Source organism: Ciconia boyciana, chromosome 2, assembly GCF_034638445.1.
Source record: "Ciconia boyciana chromosome 2, ASM3463844v1, whole genome shotgun sequence".
Lineage (NCBI taxonomy): Eukaryota > Metazoa > Chordata > Aves > Ciconiiformes > Ciconiidae > Ciconia > Ciconia boyciana.
The window spans coordinates 109,611,605-109,627,297 of NC_132935.1; the positions used below are offsets into that span (position 1 = coordinate 109,611,605).

General features: G+C 44.8%; 1 protein-coding gene across 7 annotated transcripts in view; it reads left to right on the top strand.

Annotated features, from left to right (window-relative positions):
- Positions 1–15,693, top strand: part of NFATC1 (nuclear factor of activated T cells 1) — a 118,185-nt gene that overhangs the window by 37,936 nt on the left and 64,556 nt on the right. For all 7 annotated transcript variants that reach the window (XM_072853474.1, XM_072853475.1, XM_072853479.1 and 4 more), the window contains exons 4-6: positions 8,277–8,479; positions 11,617–11,789; positions 14,155–14,295. In XM_072853474.1, coding sequence (XP_072709575.1) covers positions 8,277–8,479; positions 11,617–11,789; positions 14,155–14,295 — 517 coding nt within the window. The remainder of the gene's footprint in view (positions 1–8,276; positions 8,480–11,616; positions 11,790–14,154; positions 14,296–15,693) is intronic.

The window sequence follows — 15,693 nt, forward strand, 5'->3', positions numbered from 1 at the left end:
CTGGGGATCGCGAAGGGGCAGCTGGGATTATGGGAAGGACATCCTTCAGTTTCGTGGTAGAAAATGGTACGAAAGCAGTAATGATTTTGCAGTGTCCCACTGAATAAGGTGGTCAGGACCTACGAATTCATTCTGTTGGTAACTCCTTTTCTGATGGGCATCCCTCTTGTAAGTCTAACAATTTTAGGGTGAGTGGGAGTTGGGTTGGTTTCTAGGTACGTCTATTTTTGAGGAGGAAAATCCTTCCTAGAAATAGGGAGCAGCATCTTGCGGCTGTTTAGACAAGAAGATTTCATGGCTGTGCTGAGAGCCAGCAGCCACGAAGGCTGTTTTTCCCTGGATAGAGACTGAAATGACTTGTGAGCCAGTGACTGAGTGTACAGCATCTCTATTACATTAAGATTAATAATTCCTCACAGCTTATTTGCAGCTGGAAGTTTTATATAGGTCTTTATTCATCATGATGTGAACAGCTGCTCTTTTGCAGCCCTGTTGAATTGAAGTCCAAGTGGCAGCGCTAGAAAGTGCCACATAAAACACACTCCTGCTGTTTTCCATTCACTCCTTCTCCTGTCCGGCTCTCACCCTCTGCCCAGGCTTAGCCCTTTGCAGGAGCAAGCCATTTTATGATTTTTTGTGGACCAGCTCTGACTACATTTGGATCTTAAAACAGAGTTTGAGTGAATCCAAGGAAAATTAGTTTTAGAAAGGAAAAATAAATCTTGAAAGCAGAACAAAAAACTGTAGGAATTCCTGTCACATTTTTATTTGAAGTAAGTGAAGGACTAAGGTGTAGTAGCATGTATGTTAAGTTGCACAGGGCATAAATTATACACTTTTTTTGGTTAACTGTGTCAGATAAAATTCAGCAGAAGCTATCACAGCCAGAGGGTCACCTCAGCTCCTAAGGAGGTGGTTTTGTTTTTGTTTTTGTTTTTTTATTCTGAAGTGTGTCAGCTCTGCTGTTTTGAATAAGACGTTCCTCTTTTTTTGGCTTGTGCTCTCATCAGAGTGCAGTGTACGGGAGCATTCATGTGGCCCAAGTTTTCGAATCCACACTGACAAGTGGTCTGGAGCTGAGCTTTGTACCTCATCTGAAAACTGGCACCCGCTATTGCATGCCTGGTTGCCCGCAAAGGGAAGAGGTACCTGGTCAGGATGATGTGCCTCTCTCAGTCCTAGGTGTGCTGTGGGCTGCAGCAGCCTACGTCCTTCTGGGCCAGAGACATAAAAAGCACAAAGGGCACACGGGTGGTACGGCAGTGGCTGAAATGTGTACACCTGCAGAGCGTGATGCTGAAGGTGGAGAGAAACAGCTGGAAAGAGATAGGGATGCTGCGAGAGCCTGCAGCGAGGCAGGTGCTGCAGTGGTTTGTTGGCGCCCCACAGATGCTGCACGTCTGGCTGAATCGGCACTGCCAGGGCCGCTCCTCGCCCCGTGGGGTTCTGCATCTCTCCGCTGGGGACTGCCGGCCCTTGCCTGGAGCCCGCTCTGTGGGGTGGAGCACAGCTGCCTGCTGGTTCCCTGCTGCTGCCCTGGGGTGCGCGGTGCACCCCCCATGCAGGCGGGCTGCCTGGCTTCTCCTGGGCGCTTGGTATTAAGCCCTTTGGTTTGGGAGGGGAGGCTGAGTGGAGAGCCTCTACCATCTCCTGGCTCTGGGCACCTGACGTGTGTTTTTTCTGTAAGCCTCCCCTAGCAAACGAATTCGGAGTCAAAACAGGCTGGAATAGGAATAGGATGGGACTTTGTGATGAGGGCAGTCTTTTCGTGTCTTTTTTTTCCCAGAGCTGTAGGTTGCTGGTTCCCTGAACCTTCAGCAGCAGGTCCCTGGGCGTTTGCAGCCTAGGGGCACGGAGGCAGGGCAGTTCAGTGGCTGTCCAGGCAAAGGTTGGGCAGGATCTCTGCAGGGCACATGAGAATAGATGCCCAGGTCTCCTGACCTCACCCTCAGTGCCTTCGCTTCACATGACAGTCATTGCCCACAAGACCAACTTTTCCCTCTTCCCGTTTAAACCTGTGATGCAGTGGCTTACGTCTCCTAGTGCTTCTACGTGGTAGCTAAAAGTAAATTATTTTTCTTAAAAATCAGATTGATGACCCTATTTTTATGCATACTTGGTGCTCACAGCTAAAATCAATACTCAAAATGTTTGTGCACTTTCTTTGTAGTTTAAACAGTCTGATCCTCAATTTGGTTTTAAATATCAGGATACCGAGCACTTGCTGATGTTATTTTTTTGAGGCTGTATATTAGGTACATTTTTAAAACATGACAATTTGTTTTATTTTATCATTCATCATGTGCAGTTACTGTAACAAAAAAAAGACCTGCTGCTTGAGAAATTTAGCAATGAAGCTATTTGGTGTGTAGCTCCCGAAGCTCTGGCTTAAAGAGACAAGCAGCAATTACTTTAAAAATGTCACTATTTTATAGATTTTATCCTGTTTGACCTCTTTGAAAGCATTGGAATTACATTCCAGAACATTGATGGGGAAAAAAGGGAAAGAAGTCCCTTTTCCCCAAACTGGGTGTTTAGTCTCACTAATGATTATCTCCAGACTGACTCAGGGTATTCCTTGAATAGTTCTAGAAATGCAAGTGGGACAGATGGACATGTAAGGCATAGCTGAGTGTAAGCACCGCGGTACCTGCTGCAAGCGGCATGGCCATCACTTACATGGTAGGATAAGAAAATGTAGATATTATTCTTACTATTTTTAGAGGCATAAATGGGTGTATTTACCTGTTGTCTTTATTATGTACCAAACTTACAAAGAGCAGGCACACACATTTATAGACGCATCGCTGATATGGATGTTACCTATGGATTTTTTTGGCACATCATTATCATTAAGGGTGCAGCCCTTAGTAGCCTGGAGAGTCTCAGGCACAAGCTACTGACTAGGTTAGAGGATCCCTGGTTGTGCTCCACTTCATTATTAGTGGTAGCTCTGCCTTGAATGCATTGGGACAGGCTAAGCCCTAAATCAGCCACTACAGTCATTTTACATATTTAGAGAGTCAGAGTCTGGAGGAATGCACCGCTGTAGGGTTTTTGCAGTCTTTTCCTGGAACTCCCAATAAGTACACTTGAAAGCTATTAGGTAGTGTAGCTCCCTTTTTTCCTGATGGCGTGAGTGGGTGCAGAGGGTGTACCTGGCTGGTGTGTCCCATCGGAACGGGACCATTCTTTCGGTGGCCTCCAGGAGCCTCTCCAGGCACAGAGGGCTCCTTGTTATGACAGGTAGCTTTCTGAGCATTTCAACAGACACTTCAGCATGCCAGAAGCATAAAGCACTTCGAAGGGAGCACACAGAATATTTCAGCTGCATTGCTTAAAATAAATGTTGTGGCTTAAATAATAGCAGTTTTCCTCACAGACTCCAATGCTGAAGTAGCGTTTGAGTTATTGGACACAACTTTTGCAAAAATTTCTCAAAATTCGATAACTATAGCGAGGTTTGGGGAGGTTTTGCTTTTTTTTCTAACACTCATGTTAAAAGCACCTCAGCTCCGTCTGCTCATCGTTTTTCAAGTCTGTTTAATTCTGATTGCCAGATTTCATAGATATGCACCAGGCGCATGGTTGGAATCCAGGCAGGCTGGGTATGCTCCTGTCTATGATAAGGTTATCATCGCTGTAGGACTGAATCAGATAGTACCTTGCAGTTGGATGTTGGCTGCGAGGGGTGAAACAGCGCTGTTTCCCTTGTGCTTTGCTGGCCGCTGGAGGAAGATGCCTGGTATTCAGTGCCGCAGCACCTGGACATGCAAAAACATTCCTCCCCGATGCACGGCGCACAGCGTGTCCGCACGGGGAAAGGCTGGGATTTGCTTTGGCACCCTGCGCCAAGATGAGCAGCAATCTACTGGTGAGAATCAAGACATGTTGGTGGGAGAGGGCGTTGTGAAAGCGATGACGCAGGGGTGTAGGAATCCCAGGGAAGGCTTGGTGTGGTGGAGCAGTCACCCAGCCAGTGCAGCCTTTCCCTTGCTCTTGCATAAGATGATGTAAGGCGACAAAGAGCTTAACTGTGATTGGTCCTGTTCTGGTGTTAATTACCAGTGACTGCATCACTTTTGATAAAATTAGAGGAGTGTAAAACAGGCCCACAATTAAGTCTGATTTTGATCTTAGCAGCTTCAGACAATACAAATGCAAATATCATTTGAGACCAGTTCAACTATTTTTAACAGTGTTGCTCAAAAAGGAAAAGAGCAGAGTGGTCCGTGGTCAGTCAGAACAAGAGAATATGAACTACTTTCATTTCAGAACCAAAAACACTGACCACAGAGGTCTTATCTGCGTAAAGTTTTGCCTGCATTTTTCCTTTGTACTAAACCAGGCAACTGCTGTATCCTCACCTTTATTTGGGAAGGAGAACTCATTCCAAAACATGGTGTACCTGATCCCTATTTGCAGCTAAGTCCTTTTACACTTTCACAGCAGGGGAAAGTACAACTCTTTCCACTTGGATCTATGTACTGCCAAGCAAAGCATGCTTGGTAAGAAAGGCACATCCTTTATTATGAATGCGGTAGCTGAGAGCAGCTTTTGTCACCCGTACTCAGACGCCGAGTTGTTAAGAGAAGTGCTTTGGACTGTGTTACACAGAGAAAAAGATAAAAATAGGGTGTCTGACGCATGCATCCCATGTCGCATGCCAGGAAACAGAATCGTTATACCACTGAGTACAGTATTCCAGAGCATGCGTGGAAAATATGCATGGATGCAAACGCGCGAGATCTTTCCTAACCAAGAAAATCACTCAGTCCCTCTTTTCCCCCTTCCCATTTTACATCTGTCTTGTTCACTATTCCCTTTACCTGTTGACAAATCTAACAGCCCGGAGTACCGCAGCTCTGCCTTTACTGCCACCACTTCCCTCATCGTCCTGCTGAATGATGTGACAGTAATAACGCTCTTCTATATTTTGAGGGAGCCACAGAATATTCTTGCTGCACCCAGCTGAGAGTAAGCAAAATCTTGCCCGTTCTCCAGACATCTGCAGCATGCCGAAAACTCCCAAAGCTCAACGCTGTCTGTCACATAAATTGTGCGCTGGGTGCATAATCTAAAATTAGTCATCCACAGTATGTGCCCCTTTAAATGTTAATCCTTGCATCGTTTTCTTTTATTGCTTCTGTTGGCATACATGATTATGTGACATAATATAAAAGTAAATAATGTGATGCAATGGGTAAAACTCAAAGGGAAATACCTATCAGAGATCAGATGCCTCCTACCGCAGAATATGAAATAAAACTTACAGTGAGTTGAGAGTGAGGATTTTGCCTGTTTTGAGGACAGCAAAATCAACCGTATAGTGATTATACATTAGTCTTTCTGGATGTTTTTGACATTTCCCAGCTCACGTTCGTTCAGCACTGTAGCCCCTACTTGTCTTCAGGTACCCAAGTAGCTGTCAGGGAGTAAGTCACTGTGGGTGATGGATCCAAAGCAAAGCCCGGCAGGGCTGTAGGACAGGGCCTTTAAAATAACCCATAAATTTAGTTTAAAGATCACAAGCCTTAAAAAACAATGCAAAACATGCATCTGAGATCTTATTATTTATTTTCCAGCCTGTGAACCCTTCTCAGGGGAGGGCAGGTACGCAAAGCTGAGGACTTTGGGTGTTCAATTGCCTCCTGGTAGGAACGCTGTGGGAAAAGCACAAGCTGAGACTCAGCAGTAGGTTACGAGATACGGCAGCAGCCGAGTTCAGATTTAAAGGTGAAGCCTGAAATAGCAGAACCCAGTGCAAGTTTTTTGACCCCTTTGCCCGGATTCAGTAAAACATATGGGTACCTTGGTGTGTGATTCTGCTTTTGCTGAATTGAGGTTTGAGTTATTCGCTAGTCTATTTTTACCTTTTAAGCTGCCTTGTAATTAAATCTGTGTTTGTTTTAATTTTACACTCTCCGTAAGAAGTACCATCTGTGATGAGTTGGAGAAGTGACCACTGGTAATGCATAGGAATTTAATCAGCTGGTGTGTCACACTGTCTTACTTTTCCCCCCTGCAAACCTGCATGCTGCTCACAACCAAAAATACCCCACGATACCCTGTGTCTCCTCCGTCACCTCAGCTTTGCTGCTGAGGCTCTGGAGATGCCGAGATGGGGTGAGATCAGCCCGGGCCAAATCCAGGTCACTCCGCCAGCCCCGATTGCTCACGCCAGCAGTGGAAGTGAACAGCCAGGGCTGCGAGGTGGGGGGGACAGGGCGGTGATGAGTAGGATGGTGTCTTCCCCATGGCTGCCGGCTGTGCCTGGAGCACGCCTGCGATTGCCTGCCGGCAGCTCGGGCTGCATCTCCACCTATGGCAGTTAAAGCCAGAAAGCCCTCTTTTTGCAGCATAGCACTGATGTTGGTGTCAAGGGATGTAGGAGGTGGGTGTTCCGTGTGGGGCTGAACTGTACCGTACAGCCCACGGCACCCTGCTGAAGGCAACATGCCGGCTTGGCTCTGCTTTTCTCTCTCTGTCATTTTGCCGATACTGCAGATTTTCAAACTGCCACTAATGTGTTTTCAATTTGACAATGCTGATGTGGAAACCCCCCATATCATATCACAACCCCCTGGCTCCGAGCTGCCTTTGTGTGGTGTCTCAGCAATGCAGAGCTGATAAAATACTGGAGTGCTAGAAATGAGCCTCCTCCTCCTGTCCCTGCGTCCTCCCAGCATCAATGTGCTTTAGGTAAGGATGTAAAAATTGCTATACGAAATCAGACAAATTAAAGTGCTTCTGTTTAAATCTTGGCTCTTCTGACCAAAGCGTGGGGTGAAAAATCTGCAGTATGCCTGATTAGTGATAGAAGATGTATCTAGGCACAATGTCCTTCCTTGCCTTCCTTGCTCATGCATTGGTCACCATGGTACCTGAAACATTGCCATTATGCATTCCTGTTGCCATCAGTGTGTTTGATAGTAGTGGGAAGGCTTCGTTGCCTGTGTTTGCACTCACCAGAATTTTGCAGTGCTCAGGGAGCAAAAGTGACTTGGGATCTTTGTCCTTAATAGCATTCCTGCTGTCAGATTGTAAAATACCCTGGAAGCCACAAATTAATTTTTAAGATTTAAGGAGAGTGAAAGCAAGCAAAACACAAATATCAACAGCATTTGATATGGGTTTCACCACTTGCTTTCAGCTTTATTTAGCTTTGGACTTGCATGCACCATAAATTAAAAATGTTGTTCCTCACCAAATTACGATCAGTGGTCTAATTTGATCTATCAGCTTTAGCGATGGTGCGGTGATGGTGGATAACTCGTGCCCAAGCCCACCTGAACCATTTGCAGAGGAAACTAAACCTACAGCAAACCAAGCAGGTTTGCTCTGCGATGGCACATCTCTTGCGACAGCCCACCTTGCCTGGGCTTCTCTCTCCTATAGTTGCTGCATCCTCCCTTCGCTTGGGATGGGGCTTTGCAGCTAACTACTGCAAGATAGCTATTTTTGTGAGACTCATTTCCCAGCGTCAGGCAGCTGCGTTAAGCAGAGGTTGGAGCTGTCCCCAGACAGCTCCACCCGTGGTCTCCTTCGCACCAGCATGAACCCAGAGTAGCTTCTTCAGGAGATGGTGGGGATGAGGTCAGACTTTGCTCCTGCTTCGTCCCCAGCCTGTGGCAGAAATAACTCTTGTTGTCATCAGAGCGGTCAGTGTAACATGGATGAGGTTCAAGTCAGGCCCAGGAGCTTCAATGAGATTTTTGTGCGATTATAACAAGAATTTGACACACATGGTGAGCTACTAGTCATGTATATGTGATCTGTCTCCACGCTGTTCCAAGAGGTATTTACCAGCATAAAAATCAGTTAATGAGGGGACATGTGTCCATGTCCAGCAGCCTGCTGCTGCACAAGGGATGAGCCGGGAACCTCAGAGATGGATGAGCTGTGTCCTTTCCACTTGCAAACTCTGTCAGTTTTGCCACCCTCAGTACCGGGAGGGAAGATTGACTTCATTGTGGTTTTTTGCTGAACGCCACGGCAGAATTTATGCAAAGTTTTCTGTGGACATAGCAGGAGTTCTCAAAAGCTCACCCCATCTAAAGTGCCTCAGGTCCTTTAGGATAATGAGGCAGTTTCTGAGTGCACCTTTTTATTGTACCAATATTATGTTACAGGAAAAATGGAAGGGGAGAACTTAACACATAGCACCTGTCACAAGTTCTCTCCTTGAATTAGGCTCTCCTGATTATAAAAATTTAATTGATTCCTAGCAGTTTATGTGTATGGTGCTCAGTGGGCGTTTTCTGTTCTCTTGCCAGCTACATGGTTACTTAGAAAGCGAGCCACTCACGCTACAGCTGTTCATTGGGACTGCAGACGACCGCCTGCTGCGACCTCATGCTTTCTACCAGGTTCATCGAATCACCGGGAAGACTGTTTCCACCACCAGCCACGAAACAATACTTTCCAACACCAAAGTCCTGGAAATTCCACTTCTTCCAGAGAACAACATGAGAGCAATGTAAGACCCAGACACCGTATCTGACTCCTAGCAGTTTCCTCTTGGTCACCCCACTTGATTTCTTCTGTGTTGGTTTTTTTTCTTTTTTTGTACACAATTTTTCCTTTTCCTATCTTTTTTTTTTTAGAGTTCTCTCTGTAATAGTAGGTTTTCATAATTTTGCCAGGACAAATTGCCCCTAATCAGCTTAACAACAAAATGAACTTCACAAAAATTTATGACAGCTGATTGCTTTCATTCTAGAGTTTCATCCAATGTGCTTATTTGCCATTTAAAATAAGTATCTCAGTTACCAAGCTGTAAATATCTCCTACCTCAGCTCCTGCATTTAGTTTCTAAATATGACACCTCTTGCTCCTATAAGCACTAGCGTAAGGAACAAGGCCTATTAAAATTTATCTTTGGATGTCAAAGGAAACTTAGAGAGCATTTTCAAGTACCCTAGTGGTTTTTTGAGATGAAGAAAACCCATCCTATTTCTTACATAATAAACATCAGCATTTTTCATGGCATTTGTTTATAAGCAATGCTTCTAGAACTAAGAAGAGGAGTCAAGGTGATACAAGTTACAGATTGGAGTTATTAAACTGGGGTAGGTTTAGTCCCATGCAGAAAAGCAGGCATGGATGTCTTAGAATCTCTGAATTAGTAGGAGCCTGAGTGCCCCATAGGTCCATTACACATGGGTAAATTACATTATAGGATTGTACAGAAAGGTTCAAATATCCCTCTGTGTATGTGACATACATGAGACCCTCCACATTATTTATTCCCATCCTCTCTTCCCCCGTCATTGAAATGATCCTAGCCCTTATCTGAGTTGTCTCCCCCCTTGTTCAAATGATCCTAACCCTTACCTGAGGTGTCTGCCTTGGGAGGAATCTGCATGTGCTTGCATGCATGTACAACTCTCAGTGTGTGTATAAATGTGAGTGTATTCATATTTATATATAGATGCATGCACCTTTGTGTGTATGTATAGGGAGACAGAAAGATAAGTAGGTCGGTAGGCAGAAAGCAAGCAAGAAATCCTGGCCCCACCAAACCAAATACCACGGGAAAATCCCAGGGAGCTTACTAAAATCACAGTTTCACTCCTTGTTATTCATACAGTTTTCCGTGCCTTAATGAAGTGAAAAATGGTATCAGACACCTGAAGTCCTTCTGCACGTAGTGGTGGTTAGAAGCTGGTTTGCAGTGTCATGTACAACATGCCCTGGAGTGCCTCTTGTAAATAGAAGAGCTAGAATGTGTTTAGCTGCATTGCCAGCTGGGCTTAGGGTGATCACTCAAGACCTGAGGACCTCTGTCAGTACATTGTGTTAACAGTCATGACAAGGCTGCAAAATTATTGGCCTCATTTGCTGTCATTGTAAGCTGGCACGACTCCATTGAGGTTATTACAATTTCACCAATTTGTACCCAGGCAATATTTATTTGGCCCTTTATTTATCCAGTTTGAATCACGTTTTTGGCCATTGAGGAACATTATTACCGTTTAAATCATCTTTCTCCCTAGAATAAAGGTAGTTACACAGTTTGGGAGCCAAGCTGAATATTTTCATGACATACGTGCCAGATCGTAGTAGAGCTCTCTCAGGAATGACAAACAATGCTTTGGCATACATAAGCCTTACATGTCAGTAGTCTAAAACCTCATGTAGCACTAACAATGAATTGAAATTTGGAGCCAAGGACTTTTCTCACACATACTTTGTGTATTCAGGCCTTGATTCAGTGAAACACTGAAGCACATCTGCACATTTAAACTTTTGCACGTTTAGCTACTCCTGTTGACTTCAGATTTTAATGTCCATGACTTTACAAGCCTGAATTTAAATGCTTTTTCTCCTCTGAACTTTATTGACTCTGAACTAATTGTCATTAAGTACTTTTTATTTATTTTATAAGTGTTGCTATAGGACAGACAATATTGAGAAGTGCACTTTTTTTCCATATCTTATGGATCTTTGCATAGAATTTTGACATGGGTACAAATATTTCATAATTCTTATGGCTTCACCTGCTAATACGTGTTGTTGAGAAGCTTTAATACTTTCATTAGTTTCTTTGATCGTATCAGCAAGGGCCTTTTTGTTATTCTGAAATCCATACTTTAGAAAAAATGCAGATCAAAACCGTGCTGCCATAGTTCTTGTTTTCAGTTTGCTTCAGAACGGAGCTTCAAAGGTCTGGAGGGGGAATTAAACTCTTTGAATGCAAAATAAAATTAAACTATGCATATTCAGTGTAATAAAATGCATGCCAGTACTCAGAAGAAATTGCCATATAGCCTTTGTAGTCGTGGCCAAAGCAGAGGTATTTTTGCAGTGTGTTTTTGAGTGCGTATGTTTATATATCTTTTGTTCTGGGAACTTCCTCTATTGAAATTTGCTTTGACAAAAATTCTGACTTGTAAACTCATCCAGGAGAAAACCAAAGGTAAAAGAAAGGAGAGAGAGGTCAGAAATAGTAATAGTTCTATCTGGCAAAAAGCACGTTTTTCCCTAATGTGGAGGGAGGACTTTGAGTTGAGGTTTTTTCATGCAGAGCTTCAGCTCAACGCTCAGCTTGGGAGTATTTCCAATTCATTCAAATACAAACACATTGACAGTAGAACTGACCTCAGGGAGAGCTGTGCTCATTAATAAGCATTTTCAGGACTTTGCCCTAGAATAAAAATCATGTCAGATTTTTCTCCAAATTAGCTGTAACAAGTGAAATCATAAGTAACTCTGCATTCTAGGTCAGTAACACTTTGTGCACTACTGTCTCATCCCATTGAGTTTTCTAGTCTCGCTATTTCTTTGGGCTTTGGTTAATCTGTAAGCACCATCCTTCCAGGATGTTTTGGGGAGGAAGGATCTTTTAGATTTTCTTCCTCTGGGAACTGAAGTAACATCCTAAATTTGTGTGCTCAACAGCAGCTACTACCTGTTACTACAGATAGCCCCAACTTAGCTACTTGTGGCTGCAAGTACTAGGCTTAACAAAGTCTGCTGTGTTCAGCCTGGTCATTGGGTCATGTCCAACTCAGATTTTTAAGAAGGATGTACAGGAGAGAGGGAAGATATTGCACGCTCCTGTCTTCCTGAAGTCTGCTTGAAATGAATTGCTCTGTGTTTCCTTTTGGATAGCATTGACTGTGCTGGGATATTAAAGCTCCGAAACTCTGATATTGAGCTGCGCAAGGGAGAGACGGACATTGGTCGGAAGAACACGCGCGTGCGGCTGGTCTTCAGGATTCATATCCCGCAGGCCAACGGCAGGACCCTCTCCTTGCAAGTAGCCTCCAACCCTATTGAGTGCTGTAAGTAACAACAAACATCCTTCTCTTGCTGGGTATTGTGCCACCCCACACGCAGTCTTTGCCCGCCAACATGCTATACATTGGTTTTGCTTTACCTGTCCAGTTGGTGAACCTTAATCTGCTTTTCCAAAAGCACGTGGTTTATACTGAAGACAAAATACTGGTGTCTTAGGAAAAAAAAAAAGTGTAGTTTGTGCATTGATTTCTATAGGAAAGAACACACCTAAAACAAAAGTAGAGTGCACTTAAACTAGTAGCAGACCTGGGAGTGACAAGACTTTTTTTTTTTGGTGACTTCCTATCATACAGGTAACTGCTGCAGGAGTTTTGTAAAACAGCTATCATGTCCTGTTCACTCTCTGTCTCCCCATCATAAAGCAAAAACCAGCAAACAAAACCCCAAACCCTTTGATGCGGAGCTAGCAGTGTACTAGAGCTGACACACTGGCGCAAGCTGCCTGTGGCTTCAGAAGACCTTCAGAAACCAGGTTTCCGCACTGGGGTCTCTTTGATTGAACAGACTGCTTTTTATCAGATACACTGGGGCACCCTCCAAAGATACCTATATCATTCTTGCTCCATAAGCCTCATCAGCCACCCACACACAAAACAAAACCTATTTGCTTCGTGTAGCTTTAACACTCCAGCATAAGTGATGGAAATTGAATTTCAGTCTAACTCCATTGCTAATTTGGTCGGCTGGATGGACTGAAACGGTTTTTTAAGGTTTTGTTAGATTCCACAAAGTGTATCTTTCTGGTGCTGACAGGGTAGGGAGTAACTTAATGTCCAGCAGGTATGTGGGGTGTGAGCTCTGGGGGTGGGGAGCAGAGGGGATGGGGAGGAAGGCTTGACCATCGCTAGCCCCGTGCATGCTGGAGGGTCGTGTCTGCGCTTGTCCCTGCATCGTTGCCAGGCTGGAGTCCCACACAACGTGTCTGGCAGGTCCTGGAGCGTGTCAACATTTGATCTCTTGGAGGCATGGTGCTTTTTCAGGGATTGTCAATAGAGAGGCTTCAGGAAAGAGCATCCCTGCATTCCTCTTGCAAAAGCAGTGGCATTGGTGACAGACTTTCAGACCAGCAACGGTACTCCATCCTTTCACCTAGGGTAGCCCAAGTCTGCAAGAGCCAGAAGTTGTAGGAAAGGGCAGTGCTATTAGACCAACAGTGATAGCTTCTCTCCTTCACAGTCATTCATTTAAATAAACAAGTGAGCATTGGCAGTGGGAAGGGAGTTACATTAAGATAAGCCTATGTTATTTATGAAGAATAGCAGAACCTCCTTACCTATAGCAGGTAGACTGGCATAAAGCCCTGTCTTCTGTCCAGGATATGTACAAGATGAACAATTTCCCCTTTGTTTCTTATTCGAGGGCAAGTTCTAGGCTAACAGGCAAAGCAAAAAATGAGAGGAGTCATGGTTTCATCCTGCTCTTGTTGAGGTTGATGAGAGCTTTTCAGTTGCTATATAGCAGGACAAGGCACACTTTAAATACGTCCTGAACTGGTCTAAATATGAAGCCGATTGGATTTGTATCAGTGAACTGCAGTTTTGAGGGTTGTGTAACGAGCAAAAGCATGGTACGTGCCTCCTGAAAGGAGCGGAAAACAGGAGAAAAAATAAGTCCTAGTGTTATTTCCAGTGCAGAATGTGGAATAAGCTGGTGCCAAAAACTTCATGCATCTCTTAGTGCATGTGACACCAGGAGGAACCATGTAATCTGGATAAAATGTCACGTCATCTCTTGAAGCACAGCCACGCTCACTCTGTGTCCCAGTTGGGGGGGATAAAATATGTGCCACGAGAATATCGGATTCTGTTTGCATGGATCCACATGTGCTTTGGCACTCAGGTGCTGGTGGAAATATGCTCTCTAAACTGTGAACTTCTGCTGGATCGTGAGGCCCATTGCTGCTGCAAGACAGTTTGCAGAATTGACAATACAGCATTTAGTGACTGAAACATATTTTGTACATGGATGGTTGTCTTGTCATGTGTGCCTTGTAAACACACGGCATATATGTTATAGATAACATAAGAGAAAATTATTTTAAATAAATGTATTTCTATAAAAATACACTTTTTGATACAGTACAGATCAAGCTGAGTTTAAAACAGCTTGTTCTTTGTGAGCCTTTTGAATCTGTGCTGCTATGTTTGTATAACCCTATTGTTTACAATCAAGGTGCTTGAAAATCAATCGTGTTTCCTGCAAACCTTCTGACCTTTCTTTGTTTCTATATCAAACTCAGCTTAGTTTATGAGGGTAAGCATTAAGTTACTTACTAATGCAGTATTTACTTATTTTTGTGTGTGTGTTTGTGGTTGCTTTTTTTTTTTAATCTTCTTTATAACTCTCCAGCTCAGAGATCTGCCCAAGAACTGCCTCTGGTGGAGAAGCAAAGTACTGACAGCTTTCCTGTTATTGGAGGGAAAAAAATGATACTGACTGGCCATAACTTTCTGCAAGACTCCAAAGTCATCTTTGTGGAGAAAGCACCAGGTATGTCTTTTCAATCTAGACTCCAGTCTGCCTTTTTTCCCGTTTTAAAATCTCTGCCAAATGATGAAAGCATAAATATGGTAATGACATTTTCTTCTGCATGTAATATGTTTTCCATGTCACTGGACAAAGCTGTGAAAGTGATCTGAGCCATGCCTAATGCTGAGGTTTCACACTATGGCAGGTGTAATTACAGGTTGACAATAGCTACATTGAAAGTCGAAGTTGAGCATTTGTTTTTGTAGCAAACCACAGCTGTACCGGATAGTGTGAAAGGTGGGACCTGTGAAAGGTCACAGGTAGGACCTGTGAAAGGTGTTTGAAACCTCAGGTGGCATGTCCCCATAAAACCTGCAAGGTAGTGCATCTTGTTAACCTTTCTGTAATTTGTGGAAGAAGGAGTTTCTGGTGATGTGTATGTGCATGTGTGTCTCCTTCTGTGGCCGTCGAGACCGGTGGCATTTACAATCCACTGGCTGAGGAGGACTTGCAGTGCACACACATTCATTCAAAGGAGGTATTTCTGGTTTACCTTGAGGACTGGGGAAGGACTGCCACCGGCTCCCCCCTTGCACGGCACTGCTCCTGCCGTGCATTGGTGGTGGAACTGGTCCTCCCAGGGAAGGGTCCCCGGCCAGGCTGAAGCAGAGCAAGCGGCATGGGGTGGGAGCTGGGGCTGGAGCAGTAGGTGTCTGGAGGAGCGGTGGGGGTGTCTGCAGGAGTGGTGGGTCACAGGGTGACAACACATAACACGCGTGAATGCCACCGCAGGAAAAGGTGGTGAGAGCAGAGCTGTGAGTCAAAGTCAGGCTCTGAAATGAGATCGTTAAGGGTAGTTTTGAGTCTTGTTTTGGAAAGGGTTTCCGTGGCGCTGGCACAAGCTATGGATTCCTCAGCTGCCAGCTGAAACCCCCCCTGAACTTCAAACCGTCTTGGGCACTCCTCAGGCCTCCAGCGCTGGCTTTGACGCTGTGCCTGTTTAACCCTTCATGTCCACGAGGTTCCTGTGCCATTCCCCTGCCCACAGCTGCTGCCAGCAGCGCAGGAAGCCGGGCCGCAGGAATGGATGGCGGCGCGAGCAGGGGAGGCTCTGGAGGCGAAGACATCTGAGTAGGCGCAAACTCAGCAGGCTCAGGGGAAGAGCAGAAGACTTCCCTGAAGTTCCCCGTCAGAGTTCTGGGTTGGTGAGGTTTAAGTCGCCAAAAGTGCACGTGGGGCAGAGGTAGCGCCCTGGTTCCTTGGCGAGAGCCAGTCAGCGCCATTCCTGTGACCGCCAAGTGCTGCACGCCATCAGGCTGTGGCCGTGAGATGAGCAAAACACCCTTCTTGTTTCTTAAGAAGTTAAAAAAAAAAGGAAAAAAGGTGGTGCTGCAATTAAAAAAACCCAGAACTCTGCTC